A 27971-nucleotide genomic window follows, 5' to 3' on the forward strand; every position below is an offset into this window, starting at 1 on the left:
CCGAGGAGAGGGCTCCGGGCTCGGTATTCGGCCCGAACCCAGAATACTCCCCCCCCCCCGTATTGCTGGTTTAGGAAGTAACCAGGCGAGTGTGAGGAGACGGGGTGGTGGAGGGATGCTGAAAAACTGTCGAGGAACGTTGGTGAGTCGAATGAGTATTTATATAGGTCTGCACTCCTGCTGATTGGATAGAAATGTTGATTACTGATTGTTGACAGCTGGTTGGAATGATGTGATAATTGGATCAATTATTTGAACGTGCTCCTCCCGAACTTTGTTTATAAAACATCATTTAATATATCTTTATGTATGTGTATTCAAATAGTATATGTATCATTCATCTGGAATGGTACCAGTTTTGAACAGCTTTAGATGTATAGAGATATTTATGACTCAGTTCAAAATGACGCCTCTTTTTTTCACAGTTTCTGCCAACAAGGCGATATGATCTCAACTCTTGTTCAGCTGTGGGATATTAGGTTTACCAATATTAACCAACTTTATCTTTGTGTTTTCTGTACTGATAACACTGGTTTGTACCTCTAAATACGCAAGGTTGCTGTTCTGTCGTGTGTGTGTGTGTGTGTATGAGAGAGAGAGAGAGAGAGAGAGACTTAAGGACTCTTCCCTTAAAGCAAAGGTGACCAAAAATGAAATACAAATAAATAAACCATTTAACAGAAAAAACTAATTTAATGAACAACACAATTCAATTCATTCTCACTCAAAGATGTTAATAGCCATACAGCACTCCATGAACCCCAATAAAACCCCAACTTCTTCACGCAGAATAATTAAAATGAAAGAAAGTAATTACGACTAAACCCCAAAAAGTACAAAAATCACATCATATATAAAATAGAAGACATTTACCAGAAAACATACTCCAAATCAAATGAATTTGACAGTAAACATGAACCTCACACAAATGAAAATTTCACGTTTCAAAGCGTAGAGAGTTTGGAAGTTAGCTGGAAACACGAGGCTGGGATCGGATATACAAACAATAAAAAAAACAAAGAGAAAACATCAAATGCCCAGCGATCCAGTCCCGTTTACAACAACCATAAAAGCTAAAGCTAAATCAGATCTGATTAACAGCTGAGAGGAAATGAGATCAGGCCTGACCAGTGGCCTAACAAGCCATCCATAATGTTTGCTCCTGCATTCAATCACAATACCCTAATTTAGTGGAACAAAACTACATACTGTAAAACAATAAATAAAATGATTTATATTCACTTAGCTGACTCAGATAATGTCTGTGCAAAAACAAACAAGGAAGAGCAATCGGATACCGATAGACCCGCCCCCTTTAGTTACTGTTGCTATGTCCGACAAGCTTCGCCGCTCTCACACACATCATGTTCTCACGCAGTGAAAAATACATCGCGGAGCAGAGAGGAGACTGACTACACACTGACAGACAGGACAGACCAGGTTACTTTTGGGTTATTGATATTAAACCAAATCTCACCTTTCAAATTTGGTAATTTTTTTTAAAGAAATTTAAACAATAAATACCGTTTTGTGGCTCATTAATGTGTCTGACAGATCGCTGTAGAGCCTTAGTTAAAGCTGCTCGTGAACCGATCATCTCTTCCTTCTAGTTCATTTATAGCATCAAATAAACATGAATGAACATCAGGAGGAATGTTGTTTTAACCGCAGAAATATATCAGTACACTCGGTTTTACAAGTTCAAATCCTCCAACGTTAATCTACTAACTCTCCTGACTGCTTTGTCGGACAAAATGTCGGATGGCGGATTATGATTGGTCAGATCACCTGTCAATCAAGCTCCCTGCGAAGGGTCAATTCAGAGGCTGCATCCTTCAAAGGCCGCATTCGAAGGCCGATTGTCACAGCGGTGCGGCGAAGGCGGTTTCAATTCGAAGGCTTCTGCAAATCCTGCCTCCAAATGTGATAATTAATAATAATTCATTAATAGTTCATTACATTTATATAGCGCTTTTCTCGACACTCAAAGTGCTTTACATATAAGAGGGGAATCTCCTCAACCACCACCAATGTGCAGCATCCACCAGATGATGCGACGGCAGCCATATTGCGCCAGAACGCCCACCACACACCAGCTGGAGAGGAGACAGAGTGATGAATCCAATTAGTATATATATAAATATGGGGATGGTTAGGAGGGCATGATGGACAGAGGCCACTGGGAAAATTTGGCCAGGATGCCAGGGTTACCCCCCTACTCTTTCAAAGGACTGGGTTTTTTTGAGAGAACAGAGAGTCAGGACCTCGGTTTAACGTGTCATCCGAAGGACAAATGTGTCCTCCGTTTTCCGTGAAATGAAGGATACAACAGATGGGCTGTGTCCCAATTCAAGTGCTGCATCCTCCGAAGGACCCGGACTTCAAAGGCCGCACATTGTCATTGGTGCGCAATGAATTCTGGCATAGGAAAGAGACGGTTGATACCGGGGCTCCTACGCCGTTTTCAAATCACTATCACACACTCCCGATCCTTGTATCTAAACGAAAATACCACGTGATTGATTACGTTTGAAGCTTTGAACGTCATGCAGTTTCGGAAGGTCGGGACAGCTGGTTTGATAAAAATTGGCGCTTCGCGACCTCATCTGATGATGCATACAAATGGAAATGATTATCAAGGAGGCATTATTTGAATGATTCAACACTATATTCCCTATAATATAAGAAAGTATATTTGAAGGAGCATTTGAAGGAACCTTCAAACTGGGACAGCCTTCATGAATGAATGAATGAGGCATTTATATAGCGCTTTCGTATGTACTACTGTACACCTTCTACAATAATATCAGTGAATCTCTCCTCAACCACCACCAGTGTGCAGCTTCCACTGGGATGATGCGACGGCAGCCACAGAACAACGGCGCCAGTGCGCTCACCACACACCAGCTATAGGTGGAGAGGAGAGAGGGTGATAGAGCCAATTCAATGGATGGGGATTATTAGGAGGCCATGATTGATAAGGGCCAATGGGTGGAATGAGGCCAGGACTGCAGGGTTACACCCCTACTCTTTACAAGAAGTGCCATGGGAGTTGTAATGGCCACAGAGAGTCAGGACCTCGGTTTAACGTCTCATCCGAAGGACGGTGCTCTTTGACAGTATAGTGTCCTCTTCATTACACTGGGGCGTTAGGACCCACACTGACCACAGGGTGAGCAGCGCCCCCTACTGGCCTCAATAACTCCTAGGAATTCCAGCAGCAACCTGGTTTTCTCAGGAGTCTCCCATCCAGGTACTAACCAGGCTCAGCCCTGCTTGGCTTCAGTGGGCAACCAGTCTTGGGCTACAGGGTGATACGGCTGCTGGCTTCATCGAGCTGCTGTAATGCAATCGGCCTTCAAGGATGCAGCCTTTGTATTGGGACACAGCCCACATCTCGAGCTCTCTTCTTCTTCAGTTTTATGGCTGGTAGCACCAACGTCAAGGTGTATTATCGCCACCTATTATTTTTTTTTGAATGTGGACCCATTTCATAATTATTATTATTTTTTAATCTAAATTCTCTTAATCAGCTCTGTTCTCTTCAAATATCAAAATACACTCTCTAATCCACAATTAAAATTGTGTTCTTTCACTCCCACCTTTCAAAGTTACCTCCGTTTCTCATTCATTTGAATACTTCTGAGAGACAAATAGCATGCTCTACAGGCTCTTCCATTCCACAATGCTCACATGATCTTTTTGGATGTTTATTTATTCGTTTTAAAGTTTTTAAGCTTGGTATGCCCAACCCCTAATCTTGTTAAAATATTTTCCTCTTTGGTGCTTCTTTTAGCTATCCTCACTACTCCTACTTCTTATTGTATTTCATAAAGTTGACGTAGCCTACTGTGTTTCCTGTATCCAATTTTTGTTGCCACTCTTTAGTGGTTTAAGTTTTAGTTATTCCTTTTTGTTCATATTTACTATGTGCTATACTCATGATCTCTTTCTCCAAAGCCTATCCCGAGGTCTCCTTTCGAGCGCCTGTTTAAAAACCCTCTAAATCCCGGACTGGCCATGCCCTCTACTGGTAACCACCTCACCGGCTATATATATCTACAGATGTTTAATAACTGTAAAAAATAATGATAGAAACATTGACAGCTCTTTGGATAATATAAACGACCTTAATGTTCGCAAAGCGAGTTCTGCAGACGTATCTCTCTGGTGTTGTGGTTTGTAGGCGGTCCTTGTAGCGGAAGTCAAAGCATTTGTTGTTTCTAAAAGTAGCCGTTCTTGTAAAGTGGGCCTACATTTTTGGAGGCTATTGGTGGTTGAAAATGAAAATACAGAGTCAGAGCAAATCACCTCATTTACAGAGGCTTCTTTCAGCTCATCATTGAAGATGTGTTGTTAACTATAGCAGCAGCTTGGAGTGAGAATATGACAGAGAGTGTCTTTAGTTTAAGCGGCGACTAATAGTCGCTCATAGTTGTGGTTTGACTTCTGCTCTGTTTCTGTTCTGTGGGTTTAACCAGAATATAGGAAACATTTATGCCTTTTTTGCATCTTTAGTTTCATAAACCTCAAAATATCTCCATAAGAGCACAGATTCGCATAACATGCCTGTCCTTTTTATTGACTTCCCCATCAGATCCATCTGTGTGTTCAGGAAGGCGTGAATGAAGCACTTCTTGTTTCTAAAAGTAGTCCTACTTTCATGATGTTGCGGCCGATCATCAGCCCATCTGACCTGAATCCAAATCACCTTATCTGTGTCACTTTGTGTGACTGTATTATTCACTTTCATTTGTAAGCTATTGGTGTTCATTGCAACTGGGGTCTCTGATATTTTGAAAGTAGTAAAATAATGGAAATATCTTAAAATGTATCTCTTGGTTTACTTTCTCATGAATTTAAATAGCAACAATCACACTGGGCTTGAAATGATGACAATTCGCTGCAAGTCTTCTGTGTGCAATATGATGATGCGTACAATAACAGCAAAGCGGTAGAAGATTTTTACCTGATCATTTTACAGAAATAATGACAAACGCATTGGATAACTTGTTAATTATGAATATTCCTTTTATTGCAGCAATATTTCAAATACATCCACTTTTTTAGCAGCAAGCAATGCGGCAGCGATATTTACCTGTGCAGATCAGCGCTGGTCAAACTGAGGTGAACGTTGTTCGACTCGACGACTCTTTTCTCCCTGATTTCTGCCACTCTTTCCTCTGCTTTCAACACGAGGCCTTTTGCATCTTAAATTACTCTAATTACAATGACTTCTTATCATTGAGGTCAGACACAGATTTATTCTTACATGTTAATATTGCTTTATACAGATTAGCATCTATCAATTTTCCATCATAAATTGCGATGTGAAGTGTAGCTCTAGTGCATCTGTTACCAAGCTGCGATTTTATGATTGGTCAAAATAATTCTAGTAAACAGCATTATAGCTAGTTTGTGTTTCTGGTGTAGTACCAATGTACAAAAGGCCCTTAATGAGTCAAACATGTATAATTAATCTGGAAACATTACTTTGTATGTCCAGTAGGAGGCCATCACTCAAGTTCATTGCAAGAATGCATCAGCCTTTTTTTTTTTCTTCAAAAGGGGAAGAGGTTATGAAGCATATGGAAAACTTATGAGATACATACACAGGAAAACATTTTTTTTATTGGTCAGCGCCACCTATCGTTGTAATTATCCGATGGCGATCAATTGTTTTGCGATTTGCATTCGGTGTGTGTGCGTCACACTCGCTCGGTGTGGAAGGGCCTGTACACCAGTTGCCCTAAACTAGATGTCACATAGTGACTTCACTATGCACTGTCTGTAGTGTGTGGCAGTGTGAAGTGTGAGAACAATTACTGAAAAAACTTTTTTCAAGTATAGATGACCAGAGCTGAAACAACTTGCACCAAATGAGTAGCTAAATATCTTAGAGTGGATCTCTCTTTTCATTTCTTTAATTTTTTTGTCATGTACTTCTGTGTAGAGTTTAGTCTCCTCCTCCCTCATCTCTTCTTGAAGTGTGAAATGACTGTTTAAACACAGGAAGTGTGTGTTTTAAGCACACAGCGCTGTTAAAACAGTTTATTAATGTGACAGCATGGGCTCCAGTGCACTGCCTCTCATCTGTGAGTCATTTATTATATTCTATTATCTTCTTTTTTCTGTTCCTAATGCAATGTATTCAGCTGAAGATGGGATAATATCATGATTGTTGTGTAGAAGAGTCTATGAATCCACAGTCTCACTGTATTCTTCATTGTTCAAATTCATTGTGATGATATGTTGTGTGTTGATCAGAGTTGGATGATGCATTTATCTGTGTGATAATGTTTGTAAAAGATGGGGGGCAATGTGCACATGTATTTTTGCTTAGTTTTGTTGTAATATTTCAAATAGTTAAGCTAAATCAGCTTTCTGACGACTAAGATTTCTCCTAAATAGCAGTAAAAGTTATTAGTTAATAGTTTTCTCTTAAAACCTACTTTACTAAGGAATACAGAAGCTAAGAGAAAAGGCGGGATTTTGCTATGGATGATGTCATCACGCTTACTAAATGACCACAGTGATTGGCTGATGGGGGAGGGGTCTCTGTCAGTGATATAATCATAGAAATATTGTAAGAACGAGGCAGGGCCTGAGTGGGACCCATTTTCAGCCCGGGATTTTAATGTCCAAGACCAGCATGTTACACAGCTGTATAATAACCTTGATATTGTCTTGATTCCTTTTTTTATTTACAAGGGAAAGGGAGGATTGATTGCTGTTCCCTCATTTACTTTTAAGAACAGATGGATAATTCAAATGTTTTCCATTATTTTGACAGGGGGAAAAAACAACATACAAGGAAGAACATAAACCTATCATCTAAACTTTTATTTTACAACTATTATCTGTTCTGTACATGGTAGATATAGGCCTATGCGGATTCCCCTTCTCTCTCTGGGTGGGTATGCGCGTGTGTAAGAGAGAGAGAGCATGCATGCTCTCTGCCAAATGACATGAGATAAATATATTAATGCATAAACTGATCCGTTGCTTTAAAGGTGCAGTGTGTGAATTTTAGCGGCTGCTAGTGGTGAGGTTTGCGAATTGCGAACAGCCAGTCACTTACGGCCTATCCCTCCTTTCTCAAACTCGAAGGAGAAGCTACGGTGGCCGACGTAACCAGCACATTTCTCCCCACATAGCAAACCCACAACACCGCGAGGGAGAGGATTAGTAAAAGTTCAGCTGACTAATATGAGCTGTTATGCTGTAGGCTAACGTTAGTGTTTTACGGTCAATAGTACTAATCAGCTGATCGTCTCACGAACGTAACCGGCACATTTCTCCCCACATAGCAAAGCCATAACACAGCAAGGGAGAAGAACTAAGTTATATGAAACAATATAACTACATATTTTACACCAGGGAAAAGTCACTTCTCACGGTGTCTATGGCTAGCTTCTAGGTAATGCTAACATTATGAAACAACAGTTTTCATTTGCATTGTTAAAGTTGGAATACCTCGGCAGAAAACAGGACACTTCGGCGTCGCTTTGAAAGCCTTTTTCCCTCATAAGACCCTTCCATCGGTGAAAAGCCACACCGATGTTGACCCGTGATTTTTGCCTTCGTTTCTCCCTTATTTTTCTGGCTTCATCATACTTCCTCTTCTTCTAAGCAGATTTACCCTCCGTCGGCTCTTGTCCTAAACAATATCTGTGGTGTGTGCCCGCGGTTATGTAGATATAAATGACTCATTCTAAGGTAATAAAAACATAACGGTTCATTAAGTAAGGTCTTTATACACCACTGAAAACATTATGGATCTTATATTGCATTTCTGTCAATAGATCCTTAGAAATAATACACAGTGCACCTTTAAATGCAAAGTAAATGTGTGAATAGAGAGAAAGCGGACGCAGAAGTGAAGTGACTCGTCTTACGATGTGCGTAACGCTATATAGGTCTAATAATAGGCTAATATGTATAACCGCTGTGAAGAGCTGTGCACGCGACGGAATTGCGGGTGTACGAGCATCGCTTGCGCGGTCTTCGCCGCTACAATCGCCTGCGATTTGACGCTGTGTCTCTCATTGAAAAATAACTCTGACTTGCGCTTTCTGCGTCCCGTGTGAAACTGCCTTTATGTTGAGGTCCAATTTATGAGCGGCCCACCGGGAATTCTCCCGATATCCACTCTGGGCCTGGAACGAGGTATCATGTTGCCATATTCAAATAAAGATGTTAAAATATAGGCTAGGGGTCACTATTCATATCTTCAGTTAATTGTGAGCCTCTTAAATGTCTGCATCTCTAAAGATTGCTGAATTCAACCAACAAATGGTGCTTTATAAACAATTCGGGAAGAGCATGTTCAAACGGTCTATATAATCCTCTCGAGAGGAGGTATATATATATATATATATACAGCCGACTCACCTAGTTACCTCGACAGTTTTCTGCATCCCTCCATCACTCGACTCCTCACTCTCGGCTGGTTCCTTTTCCCAGTCGGGGATACGGGGCAGTACTCTGGGTTTGGGATAAACTATGAGCTCTGAGCCCTCGATCCCCTCGGACAGCACGCTAAATACACTTATTTTACTCGTTTACTCTATTCGCCTTCGATCGTTTGTGTGAAGATGTGAAAACAACTGCCACAGGTAATTGGACATTGTTTATTTATTTATTAATCATTTATTTTTGCCGTTTTTGCTTTTTATCACGATAAGACAGTGACAGGAAGCGAAGTGGGAGAGAGAAAGTGGGAGAGAGAAAGTGGGAGAGAGAAAGTGGGAGAGAGAAAGTGGGAGAGAGAAAGGGGGGATCGGGAAAGGTTCACGAGCCGGAACTCGAACTCGGGTCAAGGCTATCGGTGCAGATGATGGGACAATGACTACGTTTACATGTGCACCAATAATGCGATTATTTCTAATCCGTTTTTTTTTCTAATTTTTGCCCTCGTGTTCTTCACACCATCTGGATTAAGATACGGAGCAGAGACTGTGCAGTGATTTGTGTTGACAGAGTTTAGCGATTTGGAGAAGAGAAAACTTCAGAATAATGTCACAGAGTTCATTCATGAAGTTGTGTGTGAACAACACACGGCATCTGTGTGGACGCGAGCACAAACGCATTTTGGCCCGAGCGGTAATAATGCGATTAAAGGAGTAGTTCACTTTAAAATGAAAATTAGCCATTGATTTACTCACCCAAGCGTATATCACGACTTTCTCCTTTCAGACGAATCAAAGTTATATTAATAAACACCCTGACGCTTCCGAGCTTAATTAATAAGGTGTTTATTAATATAAATCTGATTGTATATGTCTGAAAGAAGAAAGTCATATACGCCTAGGATGGCTTGGGTGAGTAAATCAAACTAATTGATTATGTAGCTCTCTCCACAACAACACAGACACAGGTCGGTTCCTTGAAACGGCCGTTTTAATTCTTTGGCTCATCTTGTTTACGCCATGAGAACTGTATTCATAAATGAACATAGTGCAAACACATCAGCATATTATACAATATAGTCTTAAAGGAAACGAGATACACAAAAAATAATGCTTTCCACACATCAAACAAATCTACATGTGAAACAAATACCTCGTTGGCTGCTTGTCATGAAAAGAGGTCCTTGAGTCCTTAACTAAATCTTCTTTACTGTCCCTTTTTGACTTGACAACACTTCATTTAAACTTAAATTTCAACTTTCAGAGCCTACTTAGGCGTCCGCTCATCATCAGTCCATCAGGAGCGCCGTAATACTTCGTCATTTCCGCTAAAGTGACGCATTCTCGCGCCTTACGTTTAAAGAGACATAAGTGAAATTACATAACATTATATCAAATACACATTTTACATTGTACCTCTAATAGATGAATGCATGAAATGATGGATTTAATTATAAATGCATTAATTATGAAACAAACGCATAGAACATCTGTTAACAGCAATTACAGATTATTTTCAAATTGACCGCACTGATATTCTCCATCATTCAATGTATAATTTTATGTTAATTTTTAACAATGTCATTGTAGATTAAAATCTATAAATCAAAATATTTTTTGCATTTATGAAGAAAAGGCTCAGTTTCCAGAGCTCAAATGGTGTTCAGTGTCGTTGGGCAGATTTGAGGCAGATTGCCAGCCACAGCCGTTTTAGGATTGTTTGTGATTTGGTTTTAGTGACAGGAGACCTCTTGACTAAGCCTGACTTCTCACATATTTAGAAGCTGGTTTTAGCGCTAAAAACCTTTGTGAAACTCTTAGAGCAAAAATGTAGGATTCCTAAATATTAGGACTGACTATTAAAATTAATGCCCATTAACGAGTTTGCTTGCCCATAAAATCTTTAAGATATTAGGTTAAACTTATTTGGCTTGCTGTCCACTGGAGAGGGGCTCGATGAAGCAGCGTCAACTCGAGCTCTGATATAGTCATCCAGGCCAAGGGTCAAAAATCCATACAAAGGCAGTTCAAAACAAGAAACAAAACAGGCAAAAGATCTCAGAAGTGCAAGTGACATTAAACAAGGACTCCATGACAATGAATGAAACAGACAGGGTATTAATAAGCAGATACAAACAATGTGAGTGGAAATAGCTGTGTGCAAATGACCAGTAATGAGTACAGGCAAAGTCTTATGGGAAATGCAGTTCATTATGTGATGGTGACGGTATGGGGAAGAGACCTCTAGTGGACACCCAGGGAACACCAACCAGACAATGTGACACTTTTAGCCTTGGGATGTTTTGTGAATACGGCCCCTGGTGTATTTGTGTTGATGTGAGTTATTGTTGAATGATGCTGTATCTTTAAATAAACTCTCCATCAGAGACTCAGAGAGTTTGAGAACAGAGACCGAACACACAATCAGCTTCTCGATCACTTCTCTTTCTCTCTGACCATCTTAAGAAATAATTGCCAAAAGTATTTGGACACTTAAATCACTCATAGATGTGTCTGAGTTGCATTACATTTGACACAGTTTATCACACCAAGTGGAATCTTCCATCAAATGACGCTCAAGCTTTTCTCAGAACTAACTTCTCTTTTCTGAGACACTGTTCAGTTGTTAATAAGCTGATCTCAGTGTCATTTTTTATTGGATGTTTAAAGTCAGTTCAAACTGGCAGAATAACCACAGGTGTATGTGAACATTTGAACTGCATTTTTTTAAATATTCTGAATACTTTATTTTGTTAAATGTTTGGAGTGAAAACTGTGCTTGTGCTATATTCATTTATATCACTTGTTTTGATAGATTGCATGTTTTACAACAACCTAAATGATCTCAGATCAGTCGCTGATCCCGTGGAACCTCGAGCCCCCGGCAAAAACACACGATAGTCTCCATTCATTCTATCCAATCAAAAAATCAACAGATTCGGGAACCTCTCTGATTGGTGGATCTCACATAGAGTCCGAGCGCATCATAATACACACACTCAGTTATATTTAGCATTACCACATAACCTTACACACAAGATTGTGCATGTCTGTTGTTTGTTTCTTTCGCACAATGATGAATTTTAAGTAACTGCATAATCATCAGGTTTATCAGCTAGAAAGCAATGTGCAACAACACTCATGGAAATAATGTTTGTTTTTATTTGGTTTGTAATGTACTTGGAGTCAGTATGTTTCTTCACGAGACACACATAAATGTTGTGTAATGCAGAGTCATGCACAGGTCCTGTTCACTAAAAACCACAGTATAACTAAACTGAACACCAGACCTGTTATCCGACAGTTCCTTACCCGACCCGTTTGACATAAAGACCGTGACCCGAACCTCACCTGCTTTAAAATGCTGTTGTCTCTCCTAAAGCTCTGCAGTGTTAAAGTTGGTCCTCAGCTTGAAACATTGTGGAGTCGGGAAACCACCGGCAGAAACATACATCTATGTCTCAGGACCCCCTAAAAGGACCCATAAATAAGCTACTCAGACCACCCCATTTTCTGTCCATTTACATTATGAACCTCAAAAGCACTGAGTCATGCGCCGGGTTCTCTTTCTGGTTCTTGTTAAATTCCAGTTCACACTAACAAACGCTGACCAATGCGGACAATCACCAGATTACAGTATGTCACTCTTCAGACATTTAATAAATTCATTAAAGTGTTGTATATGTGAAACACACTAAGTGTTCAAATTCTTGTGTGGCCACTATAAAGTCACAATGAAGCTGATGGTGTCAACCTCAAACAGGAAGTGATGTTGTGTCTCAAACACTTTGACCTAATTTGGTTTGGACTTCTGAAGCTTGTTTTGTCCCAGTGAAGAATCAGCGATGTGAAACTTTAACGATAACACTTTATTTTAGGGTTATTTTTTACAAAAACTACCTTAATAACTATTAATAAGCAGTAAAAATATGAGTTTAGAGAGGCAAAAGTTGTAGTTAATAGTGAATATGTGTTCCCCTGTTACCACGTTAATCAAATTAATTTTAGCTTGTAATGTGTGTATGCGAGTGTCTTAAAACACACACACACAAAAAAACATATTGTCCTTTTAAACATATTGATTTATTCATGTTTTGCTAAGCTAATAATTTTTGTCTTTGTTGAGAAATGTCTTGACTGAAAACTTGAGCTATATTTACTTCAATTTGACTTTTGATAGATTGCAAATATATCATTTTTAATGTGGTTTAAGGGCTTTTTCACACTCGTTTGTTTGAGAGACTGCAAGCGGTCGACACATTCAAATACTGTGGTGTGAATATGGTTTGTTTTTTGGGTCATTTTAGGAGGAACTGAGATCATTCAGTGTTGATATATGTATTATTTCTGGCCGAGGCGAGAGCTCTTGAAGTGCTGAAGCAAACGAGGTGTGAAAATGCTCAGACCAGAAGCATGAGGTCACTTGCAGCAGGTTTTCTTTCTGGTTTTGGTTCATTTCATCTGCAGGCTACTCTATGTCCACATTATTTTACTATTTAGTCAAAATTAGTGGTGTGCACGAATATTACAAACTGTTATTATTATTCGAAAAAGAAAATACTAAGTATATACGGCCAGTAAAGCAATTAATAACATTCTCAGTGAATCCATGATAAATCCCAAGCACCAACTCACAGTTATAATTAAATGCACTGGGTGGCGCTGTGGAGCGTGTTAACAAATGGATTGTATTTGATCACATCATTGAATCTATCAGTGAATCAGTGAATCGACTCTCGTATCAGTTCACGAGTCCTGTGACGTCATTGTGTGTGATGATGTTAAATGCTGGAGAATCAGTTTTCATCTGAATGAGTATCAGAACAGAAAAACACTTTCAGTTCATGTAGAATAAACTCTAGACATGTGTCAGTGTGTGGTTTATATTGTGTTGAATGAATGGAAAAGCTTCATATCTGTGTTTCTTCTGCTTTTAGTGATGATGTCCCTCGTTCACTCTGGACTCAGTCAAGGTACTGTCCGTTACTGCAGTAAATTATAATGATGTTTTAACTAATGTGAATTGTGTTGTAGTATTTACATGATACATCAGCCTATACAACTAAATTAACAATATCTTACATATTTTGTAAACTTTTTCATTTAGTTTCATGAACATTTTTATAAAACATGGGCCTTTATTTTTATTTGAAGGCTTATGTCTGCTATGTTAGGCTAATTTTTAAAAATGTAAGTAACTAATTTAAACACATAAACTGGTTGCCGTTGTGATGAGACTTTCATGCTCGGCCAGACTCGGCTCGAAGTCGTGCATCTTCAGATGCGGAGTGCACGCTGTTACAAGAAAAGCCGCATGACACAGTCAATAATTACAATAGCAGCAAAAACTCAGTCGCAAAATTCGGCACGGTTGCTAGGGTGTTTCTAGTGGGTTTCTAAGGTGTTCTGGGTGGTTGCTAGGATATCCTGTTTTTTTTGTGGTTGGTAAGGTGTTTTGGGTGGTTGCTATAGTGTTGCTATGCGGTTAATATGGTGTTCTGGTTGTTTGCTAAGATGTTGCTAGGTGGTTGATAAGGTGTTTTAGGTAATTGCTATGGTGCTACTATGTGGTTGCTAGGGTGTTCTGGGTGGTTGCTAGGCAGTTGCTATGGTGTTTTGAGTGGTTGATATGGTGTTACTTGGCAGTTGCTATGGTGTTCTGGGCGTTTGCTAGGTGGTTTCAAAGGTATTATGGGTGGTTGCTAGGGCGTTGTTAAGCTGTTGCTAGGGTGTTCTGGGTGGTTGCTATGGTGTTGCTAGGCGGTTGTTAAGGTATTCTGGGTGGTAGTAATGTGTCGTTCATGAATCTTTAATATGACTCGGGAATACCAAGTTGTCTCAGAGAGTGATTCGTTCATTTTGACCGCGCATGTGCGCAACATCCCATAGGTCCTGTACATGAAACAGAAATGTTCATCTCTCGAGTCTCGAGTCTTCGGCCAGGTCCGAGTCTTTCGTTTTTCCTGTCAGTCCCATAGAGACTATGCAGTCAGTAACGGAAAGACTAATTATTAGTTTAATTATATTCTGCTGAAATGAACGAAATGACTCGAAAAAAGATTCATTCTTTTTGCTGAAAGAGATTCAATGATCCGAACTTCCCAGTACTACTGGCTGGCTTCTGGGCAGTTGCTAAGGCGTTTCTAGGGTGTTCTGGGTGGTTCGCTATGTGGTTGCTATGGTATTCTGGGTGGTTGCTAGGGTGCTGTAACTGGTTGCTAGGGTGTGGCTAATAATATTTTAGGTCATTGCTAAAATGTAATAGAGAGAGAGGGAGAGCCGCAGGGTTGTCAGGCCCTTTGGTGTCTGTGTGTGAAAACGTCGGTTTGGATTTGAATTTCTGAACATTCCGCAATGTTAAGTCAATGGGACTTTTTTGGCCGAGTCGGAGGCGGAGGTGAAAGGCCTAGGTAGCCTCCCAACCTAGGAAAGTAAATAATAAAACTAATTCCACAAAAAGAAAGTTAAACCAAATGATAGGTTTGAAAGACGGAGGGGAGCACGGAATAAAACACAGAGCCTATGATATGTGAGTTATCACACCAGCAAGAGTGACATTTATACAACAGTTCAATAAAGTTACTGAGTAACAGTAGATCGCCTACAATCGGTTTCTGCTCCGGCAAAGAAAACAGAACAAACAGCAGAACCGCTGCGCCTCCGAGCAACACGTGTTTTGTTCCTCAAAATATCTGCTTTTTTGACAGAATCAGACGAGTAAATGATCCAATTAGGCTGTCAATTCATAAATACAGTCGTTTGCTTGGATAAACGAATTAGGATGTTTGAACAAATCGGTTGAATAAATGATTCAACTCCTTCATTAAGATGCTGGAGACTTGCTGCCACCTACTGGCGGTGTTAGTTTCATAGTGAAAAAGTTTTTATTTTAATGACTTATTTCATTGTTTTCAATCATTCCATATTTCTTTCATTTAAATTTTTACATTTAAAACATTAATCTCAACATAAGTTATGCAATTATAATTTGCTGTGTAAATTCATACGTACATGTCATGTCTAAACAGCCTGTGCCGATCCAAAAATGGATTTTATTGATAATTGAAATTGTTTACCAATTTTTAACACCGCCATTCTCAATCTATTGCAGCGTTTCTATTTTCCTTACACTTTGAAAAACAACTATGCTGATAGAAATTTCTTGCGTACGTCTATCTCACACCGATCGTATAGGTGTCGTCTGCACCGCCTAATCTACACCTAAAGAAAACATTTACAAGAGTTGCGAGTGTGCGTTTGTATGTCGAAATTTATATTACAACATTCAAAATGCCACGAAACAAAGACAAGAAAACTTATTTCTGTAAGCGACCCTCAAAATCTGTTACTTTTGTCGCTTTGTTTGAAGAAAAACTTAAATCAGCAGGTGCTTAATAACTATTGAAGTCTATTAAACAGCCCTGAATTCGGCGATGACGTGTTTTACGCAATATTTATACCACGTTTTAATTTAAACTCAACATATTTGAATGCGATAAAGGTCTATAACTGAACTATAAAATCTTAATATTTTGTAAAAGTTGACTTAAGGCCTTACTTTCTAAATGATTTTTACGGAACTTGTTGCAAATTATTCACCCCCTCATAATCTTTAATGAAAATATTTGCCTTTGTCATCTCCCCACTTTGTCAGGAAAACTATGTTTCCTACATTAACCCGTGATGCTAGCAAGCTCCTGTCATCTCTTTGCTTGTATACAACACTTGATATGCATTAAACCGAGCTATTCGCACGAGTCATTTAAATTGTATATTATCCTAGTTTATGACTATATTTTGGGGGCGGTAAGTGTTTAATTTTGTAAAAAAGATTTCAAACGCTATTTTAGATTGTGTAATAGCCTACCATTTTTAAATGAGATCAGACATTAATACTCATTGGCCAGAGGAGAACTGGCCCCCGACTGAGCCTGGGTTCTCCCAAGGTTTTTTTCTCCCTTCTGTCCCTGATGGAGTTTTGGTTCCTTGCCGCTGTTGCCTTACCTTCTGTTGGCTTGCTTAGTTGGGGGCATTTAATATTCAACAATATTATAGATCTGCCTTAAAGGTGGACAATGATGAAATTGTTTTTTTTATTTATTTTCATGTTATCACTGTGAAGCTGCTTTGATACAATCTGTATTGTAAAAAGCGCTATATAAATAAAGGTGACTTGAAGACCGACTTCAAAACCCAAACCTTGTGTCAAAACACAAACACATATATTATACCCCAATTCAAAACCCCAAACCTTATCTCAAAACCATTCATCAAAAATAATTGGAAGATCTTCTGTCAAAAACATGATATATATATTAGGGAGGACCAAAAGATCAAACTACATATCACTTGATTGATGGCTAGCTAGGTCACTGGGTCAAACCAGCTGTCTGATTTACATGATTGATTGATAGCAGGGCAAAGGTCAACCCTTTGATCTCCTATACCGGAGGGAGTGGGAACCTCCCTAAGGTCAAAGGTTAGCCTTTGATCCCACATACCGGAAGGGGGCGGGGTGGGAAACCTGCCAAAGGTCAAAGCCATTAATCATTTTGACATAAGCACCAGCATAACACTACTGCGGCCTTTGAAAGACGCAGCCTCTGAATTGGGACGGGGCTAATGAGATTTGTTCTAGAGCGTCTCACACACACACACACACATGCGTTCAGCTTCATGTTTAGCATATTTTATGCACTTTTGAAACAAATCACTCAAAAGTCATTTTTAGACCTTATTCAGAGCTGCGCCATGACAGGTGAAAGCGAGGCTGTGAGGGATACATTTACCGTTTTCAATATCCGCTGAAAAAGCTGTATAAAGCTCATAGATCACTTATAATTTTCCACAGATCATATTTTCTGGGGTTTTTTGTCCACTGAAATTTCTTGGAAAGATATTTTTAGTGTTTCGTCAGCAGAACAATCCAAAACTTGTCCCAAAACTGACATATTAAAGTCTAACAATTTGACATGTTTTTTTGTTTGTTTTTTAACACATCTTTTCTAAGAGTGTGTAAATAACATTAATAGGACATTTCATAGCATCATAAGACAACTTAGTCTTATTGCAAATTAATTTCACTTATGTAGAGTAAATAGTGTAAATATTGGAACAACTGCAATTAGAACGTGCTTCTGATTCATTCAGGGAGCATATAAAAATATAAATATAAATATTTTATTAAGTTTTAACAATAAATGCAAACAATTTTAATGTAATCAACACAAGAAAACTAAATCTTTAATTTAATAGTATTTTTCTCAGTTTTGAGTTCATGACAGTGATCTTGATACTGCAATACTTTTTCAATGTTAACAGCTGCAGTGAATCCAGCTCCGCCTCAGCCAGTCACTCTCACATGTGACATACAGAGAACAGGCATTCAGTGGAGATACAGCTGGACTAGAGATAAATCAGTCATCTCACACACTGAGAGAGTCATCAACATCGCATCTGTGTCTGATGGTGGTCAATACAGCTGTAAAGCGACGGGATCAGACATCAGTGATGCTGGTGTTACAGTGACTGTATCCGGTGAGTCTTCATATTCAGCTCTTCTGTTTAATGATCATTTAAAATCTGTATTTGTGGTTCAGCACTTCTTATATTCTTCTGTATCAGCCACATCTGTTCTTATAAGAGAACTAAAGTAATTCACTTTTAGTCATGATTCGGAGAACTGCTTTCTGAATACAGCTCAGTATCGGTTTTCTGCTTATTTCTGTAAAGCCTCATTATGCTTTTTTGAATATTACCTTTCATGCAGTGATGTCGCTGTTTTTTAATGTAAAAGGTCTGCAAAGTTTTAAAGATCAAAGTGCAGATAAATAAAGTTATTGTCTCCTAAAGAAATTGATTCTGATTACGCAACAAAGTAACTAATTTGCATAAAGCCAGACTATGATCTTCATTATCTGCCCGTGAACAAAGTCTGATTTGACCCTCAAATACTTTAGTTCAGGGGTCAGGAACCTTTTTGACTAAAGAGCCGCTACTTTGCTCGTCCGTGTTTCACTCGAAGCGCACAGAAATCATCCTGTCAGTAGCAGATTCAGTTCTCTCTCTCGGCTTATTGTGCTTCTAATATTTCTTTAATGACTCAGTCCCGCCGACTGAAAGCTGTACTTGGATTAACAGTCATAAATACAACATTTATAGGAGAGGAAATGTCTCCACAGCAAAAGCTAAAGTATTCACGGGTGAAATATTTCGAAATGTCTCTTGCACAGCAGTAGTTTTAGTAAAATGATTTTCAGTACAAAAAAAACAAAAAGAACAGTTTCAGTCCAGTTATTTTCTCTTATATACTTTTACATTTTCAGTGCTGTTTTAAAAATAGTTATTTTCACCATTACCACAAACAAGTGACGGAGCTTCTTGAATCTGAGTGCAGGAGCTCTAACTGGTTATCATAGAAACACAAGCGGTGTGCGGATGATTTCTGCGCGCCAACAGCACTGAACACACACTTCGGCCGGTACAACTTTACTTGTTTCATTATTCTAAACTTTTCATCAACTTCGGTACATAAAAAATTATAATATTACATGTAATCGGCTGCTTTTCTGCAGAAAGCTGATCTCTAGTGATGTTTATTTTTTTTATCGATAATTTGTTGGCAAAGGGTGAGAGATCAGATCACATGATTTTTGTCAAAGAGCCAGGGGTTGCTCATGAACCATACACTGTAAAAAACGAAACCTGAAATAACAGAAAATAACTGTCTCATAAACATACAGTCGTTTTCTGTAAATAAAACACATTTTGTAACAGTTCTACGTCAGAACGCCGGCTCACTATTGGCCGACGCTGGTCACGTGATCACCACGACACATGCGTGTGATGCTGACGCAGAAGATGGCCAATAATGAAACGCCGTTCTGACGTAGAACCAGGAAGTGCTTCACCATTTACACTACGCCAACAGTGGAGGAGAGCGACGTGGAAGAGAAGAGTTGGTTGAATAAAGTCGTTATTTGTGTGTATTTTTAAGTATTAAGTATTTAAGTATTATCATTGCTTCATAACATTAAGGTTGAACCGAGTCACGTGGCCATTTTTAAGATGACTTTACCTGTCTGGGCCTTAAAAGTGGTCATTGTATTGCTAATTGAAAATCAGATAGTTATACGACCAGTAAAAGCACATTAAAGCTACAGTATGTAAGATTTTGAGCCACAAGAGGGCGCTGTTTCCAACAATAACAAAGGCAAAACTTGATGACACTATGAAGGAGAGTGGAACGATGGGAGATGTCGTTTTCAACATCCAGAGACGTATGGAATTAATGAATCATGATCACGGATGAGGTAATTTATTAGTTTTTGTATTACCTGTACGTCTGAACGCGAAATTTTATGTCATGATAATGAATTAACTATAAGGAACGCGAAATGTTATGCTATATTATCCTGTTACAGCTATTTGTCAAATGATTTGTTAGGTTGATGCTGTGTAGTTTTAGGATGTTTATAGTTAATGAAGTGTTGTTTTACGTGTTCAAACCAATCGTAGTAAAATTAAATTTGAACGGACATTTGCAAGTAATGGCTTCATATTTTTTAACAACAGATATCCGATTGTATTTAATTGCACTCCCATAATCTCGGTCACGGACTGGCCGGTGGTAACGTTACACAAATATATTAAAATAATGACGGAAATCATAATAGGCTATTATATGCGTGGGTGCGGGGACGCGGCCGACAATTTTGTATAATTTAAAATGTTTATTTATTGCATCATGATAGTGTCGTGGGAAAGTGTGCCATCATATAACGTGGGAGACCCGTGTTCGTGTCCCAGCTAGAGGAACTTTACTGATTTTGTCCCCCTTCTCTCTCTCACTCGCGAAGCTCTCTCCATCTCGAAAACGCCACACCGATATTTATCCTTGTTTTATTCCTCTGTTTGTCACAAATTCTGCGTGTCTCCCCATATGGACGCGTATGTTTTGTTGGCACTTCAATACTCGCCAAAGAGTAATCGTGATCCATGATGTACACAACAGCTATAACCACCACTTCCGCATTTGTCCACGTGATATTGCGGAAACCAAGGATATAGCGGATATTGCGTCACTGACAGGCAACATTTTTTTCCGGGACGGACAATTATTTAAAATAGGAATTTCTCTGAAATAAAAAAATCTTTGGAGACTTTTGGGATATTGTAAGTACATAACTGCAGGAAATATATCACTTTCCAAGTGATTTTTGGATCTTTTATTACAAAATTGTTACATATTGTATCTTTAAAGGGGTCATGACATGAAAAACCAAATTTGCCTTGATCTTTTGGTATATAAGAGGTCTTTGTACCATTAAAACGTCCTGCAAGTTTCATAGCTTAAGACTTCCTCCCCATTATAAACGAATCATTTATTTAATCAAGCTCTAAATACAGCTCGTTCTGGATCCATGGTAAGAAGTGACATCACGGTACGAAGTGACGTACCAGCGTTTGCATATGACCGCCTCCAGCACAAGACAACTAAGCTTAAAGCGCAAGGCAACTACGCTCCTTTCGTATCATCGCCGCGCCCGCGCGCCTCACAAGTGTTCAGTCGACGGACAGCGAGTGGGTCTGTGTACAGGGAAATTACGATGCCACAGATGTGCTGTTCCTGGATGTGGACAAACAACATCTTTGAATACGCTGCGAAAGATCCAGTCGTCAGGGAAAAATGGATGCACTTTATTTTTTGCGAATGTCTCAGTCACGGCAGTGTTAGTTTAAGCGTTTGTTCTATACATTTGAAGGATGACTGTTTTGAGAACAAATCCCAAAATGATGCTGGCTTTGCCAGAAAACTGTTGCTCAAAGATAAGTCCGTGCCGACTATTCTGGGCTCAACAACGACGACACAAACTGTAAGTAATGTATTTAAAACTTTAAACTACTTTTTAAATACGCTGAATCCGCACAGGTTCTGGCTGGGGCCGTTAATAATTGATGCATAGGCACTGACGTTAGCCAATCATAACAGTGGGCGTTAACACTGAACTCTTAAAGGGGAAACACCCCCAAAACAGACTGTGTGAATCAGAGGATGAGAAACAGGGTGGGAAAAGGTCATAAATCACTACATTTTAAAAAAAAATTGTAAAAAAAACTATATTAATACTATAATTGCACCTAAGGGAACATAATAATAAAATAAAATAAAACATGTCATGACCCCTTTAAATGACCAGGTGTACTGTACTGCACAGACGCACACACACACGACTGCTAAGAGCTACCAAACATGCTCTTAGCAATAGCATATCACACATGCCTGAGCTAATGTATGTATCACTGCATTGGCAACAACACAGTCACTGTCTTTAAAGCAGCATGCAGCTTATCATCAGTGTGTGTCGGTCTTCTCCTGGACTGAAGCACAGGCTCTACTCTTCAGCACAACGTGACCCACAAAACTCAGGAAACACTTTAAATCCCAACAGAACTTTAAACATTAACAGATCTCTCAAGATCCCAGCATCTTCACTTATTACAATCCAGTTTGACTATTTCTTTCAAACAACAGTTTTTGTTGAATTAACAAAAGTTTAGATGTAGCATGTTTTATTGAAAATAATAAAGAAAGATTTTACCATTATGGTGATCAGTGTTTGCTTTAGTTGGGCTCTTGACTTTTTTAGCATTCATTTCTCTAGCTGCTTTAACTTTGAATTTCTAAAGCACATTTATTATGGCAAAAATTGCATGAGAAAATCTGAACAGATGATCATGCAGACATGCAGTGTCTGGTTCACTGATCTCATCCTATTATATTGTTTTAATATGAAAGTTTTTAATTTCACATTGCTTATATAGCGCTAGAATACAACTGCTTAATTTCCTGCAGTTCTTTGATATTTTGAAATATTTTAAGTCATTCTGCAAAACATATTTTGACAGGATCATGGATCATGGAGACTCCCACGGACATCAAGAATCAGCATTATGATTCTCAACAATGGTGACAAAATCAACATCATATTCAGATTAACAGATCAGCACTGGGTGTAACAAAACAATTGACTGAAGTTACTGTCAAGTGTTTTAATCTGCACGGGTCCCACACTTGAAAAGGGGTTCCTTACTCCTGAATTGAACACTGGGTTCCACTCACAAGAATGAGACTTAAGTTGCCTTTTCTCAATTTATTGTAGAATCTCAGTAGTCAGTAGGTGAAAAACCTTTAAAACCACACAGAAACCAGTGTAAATATTTACAGCAATGCACAGTAATTAAACCACCACAATCTCACACTGTACATGCATCAATTTACACAGGTTTAAGTTGGTAAGCATCAACTCAATACTATTTCTTTTTACTAATACCATTTTACACCAAATCAAATAAGTTGAAAAGAAATAGCTTTTAATCACCAGACTTGCATTTTCATTAGAAGGAGATTTAACGAGGTTTACCATAAATATTCTAACTAATTAATTACACATTAAGACAGTGAATTTGACAGAATCAAAATGAGCAAATTGACTATGAATTACTTCATAATAGACTCTTAAAATGACACTTAACAATACTACACGCTTAGCTCAGCAATTTAAATCCAAATCCAAATTCACAAATACCGAATCTATAACAACTATAAATAACTTAAGTGCATAACATGCATATTTACATAAAGCCACCAAACGCAGTTGTTAGTGCTTAGCGCACCGCAGACATTTCCTCTTACCGGCAGTCTCTTCAGAAATCAACATGATCCCGTGCAGTTTAAATAAAAGTCTTTGACCCAACGTTCCACTGCGTCCACGCTGCTCACAGTACACAATGAAATGAGCGGTGCAAGCACCATTTCAAAGCCCAAGGTGCATGCCATGCTGATTGAGACCAGCTTCACCTGGCATTCATTCCCGCGTAACGAGGGGCGTGACAGCGGGCGTTTGCCGCAACAGTTACTAAAGTTTTAATTATTGCCACCATTGTTGAAATTCATACGCAATGTCTTTGTCTCTTGGTGTCTAGACAGCTCAAAACATTAAGTATAATGCATTTATATCTGATAGATTGTTATACCTTTGATGCCATGATATCACAAAGCTGTTGTAAATATGTAAAATAATGTGAAATTAACAGCTATTATACTAAAAGATTAGACTTTAAACACTGGGACAGTTGAAGCAAATCCGACACCTGTCTCCACAGGGACCCCTAGTGGTCAGAACAGTGTAAATGCAACAAAAACCCTGGCCAAACCAATCAGTTCAAATGGCGGAAAGACATAAAACATATTGTAGACAATATGCCACAGACATTTACCTCAGGCAAGTCCATCAGTGTCCACAGCTTGTTAGTCAGCTACAGAAATGAACTCGTTCGCTAAATATATGCACTATATTATACAATAGTTTTATTTTACTTAACCTGTTAGTGATGTCTTCATTATTTAATGTAGGCTATGCTTAAAATATCTGTCATGAAAATGCAGCCACTGTAAATTATTATATTTCAACAATGAATTGGAATAATTCGATTTAGAAGTTAATGCAAAAAACTGCCTTATGTGCAGTTTACATGTTTGAATACAATGTGTTATTTGAGTGTTGATTATTATATCTTAAAAATAAAAACTGAGTTTAGGCTCTGCTGATAACCTTTAATATTATAGTAATGGGCAAGTATGGGCTCCCGATTCTTTACAGCATTGGCATATATATATATATATATATATATATATATATATATATCCTTAAGATACTTTTAATTATATAACTAAATTTATTTAAAGACAGAGACACAATTTGTTCAGTAAACCATTACCATTACATCCCTAATGATGTTATATCATCACCAGTTAATATTGATGTATTTTATGTTGTAGGATAAAATGTGAAAATGTATTGACATTATTTCAGCCATTTAACAAAAAAAAACAAAAAAAAAAAAAATATATATATAAAAAAACATTGACTTCGGGATGATGAAAGTTGTGCTGAAATGCAACTCGCTTCAGTGTTTTGGTCTATACAGTGATGTCATCCCTGCACCTCTCTACAGTGTCACTGTCGCTTTGCACCATCTGGTGGTGATTTTACTAATTATTATCACCATGTGTTGAATCACATTTCTATGTTATATGAGACAACAGAAAAATACTGTATGAATAATACAGTAATTTTTCTGTGTAAAAAAAAGAATTCATGTAATTTGTCACTAATGGTATAACGGGTGTATAAGAGCTGTGTGTGTAAACCTCACTCTCCTGATGTGGATCTGGCAACACTTCATGCAGCGGCTTCTCAGTGTGCTGCAAGAGACTATATCATTGCACCTGGGCAGGGATTTTATTAAATATTTAAAATCTTCATATTTGTCATTTAAATGCCCACATATTTCAACAAAGAATGAATGATTATATGATATTATGATACAATATTAGGAGAAGAAATTCGTAACGAAACATTGAACGCAGCAGTTCTTTCAGATTCATGAGAAAAAAATATGAAATTTACAATTTGCTCCTCATTCAAGTCAACTGCTCGGTTCATGCAGAGTAACTGGAATGTTAAAGGGATAGTTCACCCAAAAATGAAAATTAGCCCATGATTAACTCACCCTGAAGCCATCCTAGGTGTACATGACATTCTTCTTTCAGACGAATACTATCAGAGTTATATTAAAAAATGTCCTGGCTCTTCCAAGCTTGATCATTTAATAATAATTAAAATTTTTGGGTGAACTAACCCTTTAATGCTGATGTAAAAGCATTACAACAACATCTCAATGAATGACAAAAAAACGTAGCACAGTGTCCTGCTCAAGTCGTGCTTAAGATGGAGGTTCGGGTTGATCCACTTCTTCCAAAATCAACGCCATCACAGGGTCTTTACAGTGTGAACAATCGCTGAGGATGGAGAAAGCCTCCGGAGCTGAAATTCAGATGGTTAATGTGTGTTTCGTTTCTGACGCACCTTGTAAGCGGTCGACCAATCACAACAGACTGGCCCATTTCACCAATCAGAGCACAGCAGACTCTGAGTTGTTTAGAGAGACTGATGCTGCGTCCCAATTCGCCTACTAATACTACGCCCTAAAAGTATGTACTCTTTTTGTGAAGAAAAAGAACATACTTTTGAGTGTGTAGCAAAAGAGTATACAAGCTTTTGGACATACTGTACTATACTTCCTCTTCTTTATCCTGTCACCGTAAACTGCCATGTCAATCATCTTGTCACATTTAAAATCCTCCATTCAATCTAATTTTGATTTCCTACCGTTTCGGAGAGAAATGTTGAAGCACGTTCATCTGCCAGTCGCGAGTCTTTTGCGGAGACTTTCCTCGTGTGTTTGCAATTTGAATATAATGATGCATTTAAAAGTTAATGTCTAAACGTGTCTTTATAAAAGTTCACAATGCTCCTGCAGATGAGATTTAATCAGCCCAATGCGTGTTACTGTCTTTCGTCGTGGCAGTAATTTGATTAAATTAAACACATTTTCTCATGTATTAACTCGTTATTTCATATGGCTCCATTTAATGAAAAGGTTTTAATGATATCTGAGCATCATTAAATGTGAGCGAATGTTTGACTATTCTTTTTAACTCTTTACTGAAAATAATGTCAGAGTCGATTAGAATAAAATCAAATGTGACCATGGACCACAAAACCAGTCACATGGGTACATTTTGTACCAAATCTAATTAATTTAAATGACAGTAATGTTTGCCTCGACATCTCGGCATGATGGGACCGTTCTGAAGCGATGTTGGAGATAGTGTGGGTTTAGTGTGTGTTAAGCTCTGCACTTTAGCATTTTTAAGACGGGACAGTCTTGCACACTATTCCTGTCGCGTGCACGCGCTCTCAAGTGGCTCAGACCGCAAGTGTGGGTATTTGGACAAGGCAAGTGTTCACGGATTTGCACTTCGGATTCTGACCGAATTGATGCGACATTTGGGACATACTAATTCTATTTTTGAATACTACTATCGACGGATATATGCGAATTGGGACGCACCGTGAATCTTTGGATGAGTCATTTTCAGACTCTGAGAAGAGATAAGGTGATATGTAATGTGTATTGTGGCGCTGACGCTGTTTATTCTCTGTTATAAATATGCTTACTTGATTCACTTATTGTTGGGGGGAGGTGTCCGGGAGGGAAATGGTTAAGGGGGAGGGGCTTAGGGAGAGGCGGGCGGTTTTTGAGATGAATCTGACAGGGGGTAGAGAAAAGTGAGAGGAGAGACATCTCTGTTTTTGGGAACAGTTAGGACACCTCCTGATACCCGTGTTTTAGGTTGTACACGTTCAGGAAATAAACCTCAGCCGTTTGGTGCTTATAAACCGGATCCTCGTCTGCTGTCTGTTTCTCTGGGAAAGTGCACGACGTCACAGTATTATGAGAAAATTAAAGTGCTTTGTGAATTTACATGCGTATAAACCTGTTGTTGGAGACTCCAAAACAAAATTAGGAATCTTAAAAATCGCATAATGGGGTACTTTAGTGTGAAATGGGAGACATCAGACATGCAATGATTTAAAGCTTCTCCTTCATGTTTTTCCTCGTACAGATGACAGTACAGTAGACTACAGTTTTTTTTTTGTTTTTTTGTTTTTTGTTGTTGTTTTTTTACTTTTGTCAAAAACACTAACTAGGTCTTTAATTTCATGGTGTTTTTCACATAAGGACATTTTGAGCTCATAACACAGATTATTATTCTGCAATACTTTTTCAATGTTTACTTCTGTTTCTTAGTACAACCTGCAGTGACGGTGACGCCAGATCAGCCTGTGTTCAGCGGAGAGAGAGTCACTCTCACATGTGACATACAGAGAGGAGGAAACATTCAGTGGAGATACAGATGGACAAGAGATGGTTCAGACATCTCACACACTGAGAGAGACATCACATCTGTGTCTGATGGTGGTAAATACAGATGTGAAGCAACGGGATCAGACTCTCACACAGACTTCAATGCTGCTGTTACACTGACTGTATCAGGTGAGTCTTCATATTCATCTGTTTAATGCACATTTAAAATCAGTAAATTGTGGTTCAACACTTTTGTTTTATATTCTTCTGAATCAGCCAAGCAGTGGCGGAGCCAGGATTTTTTCATGGGGGTGGCCAGGCAAGGGCCAGAAACCAGTCTGGGGTGGCACAGACATTTTTATTATTTTAATTTAAAAATGAGTTTGACTATAAGTATTGGACTGTTTTAGTGCCTACACAACTGAATGGTTAATTTATACTTAATTGTAATTGAGATAGTAGTGAATTAGGAATCATGGAATACTGAGTGAATTTTTATCTTTCATTATTATTATTATTCACCACCTCCAGGCATATTAATAAAGGGGCACACACTATAGCCTACCTTAAGTTCAACTTGCTCAGTTAGCTTGCTTCTGGTTCTCAAAACCCCCAATAGCTTGTTCTACATTGTTGCACCGTCATGAATGAGACATTCAGATAACTACTGTAGCTCAAAGATTAATCAACCTTCAGTGAATTTTATATAATCATTGAATTCTTCAACCAATTCTGAGTTTGTCAAAAAAAAAAAAATAATTGCAACAGTTCTATCATAGGCTA

The 27971-nt window shown here is 38.5% G+C and overlaps 1 protein-coding gene across 1 annotated transcript; it reads left to right on the forward strand.

Annotated features, from left to right (window-relative positions):
* The first annotated feature begins 5977 nt into the window (after positions 1-5977).
* LOC306992701 (sialoadhesin-like) lies at positions 5978-27931 on the forward strand. Its single transcript, XM_079601829.1, has 4 exons — positions 5978-6095; positions 13349-13384; positions 17733-17948; positions 27132-27931. Exons 1-4 carry the CDS (start codon positions 6068-6070, stop codon positions 27401-27403), a joined length of 552 nt encoding a protein of 183 aa, XP_079457955.1. The 5' UTR covers positions 5978-6067; the 3' UTR covers positions 27404-27931.
* Positions 27932-27971: the final 40 nt, after the last annotated feature.

This window comes from Phoxinus phoxinus, assembly GCF_949152265.1.
Source record: "Phoxinus phoxinus genome assembly, chromosome: 2".
Lineage (NCBI taxonomy): Eukaryota > Metazoa > Chordata > Actinopteri > Cypriniformes > Leuciscidae > Phoxinus > Phoxinus phoxinus.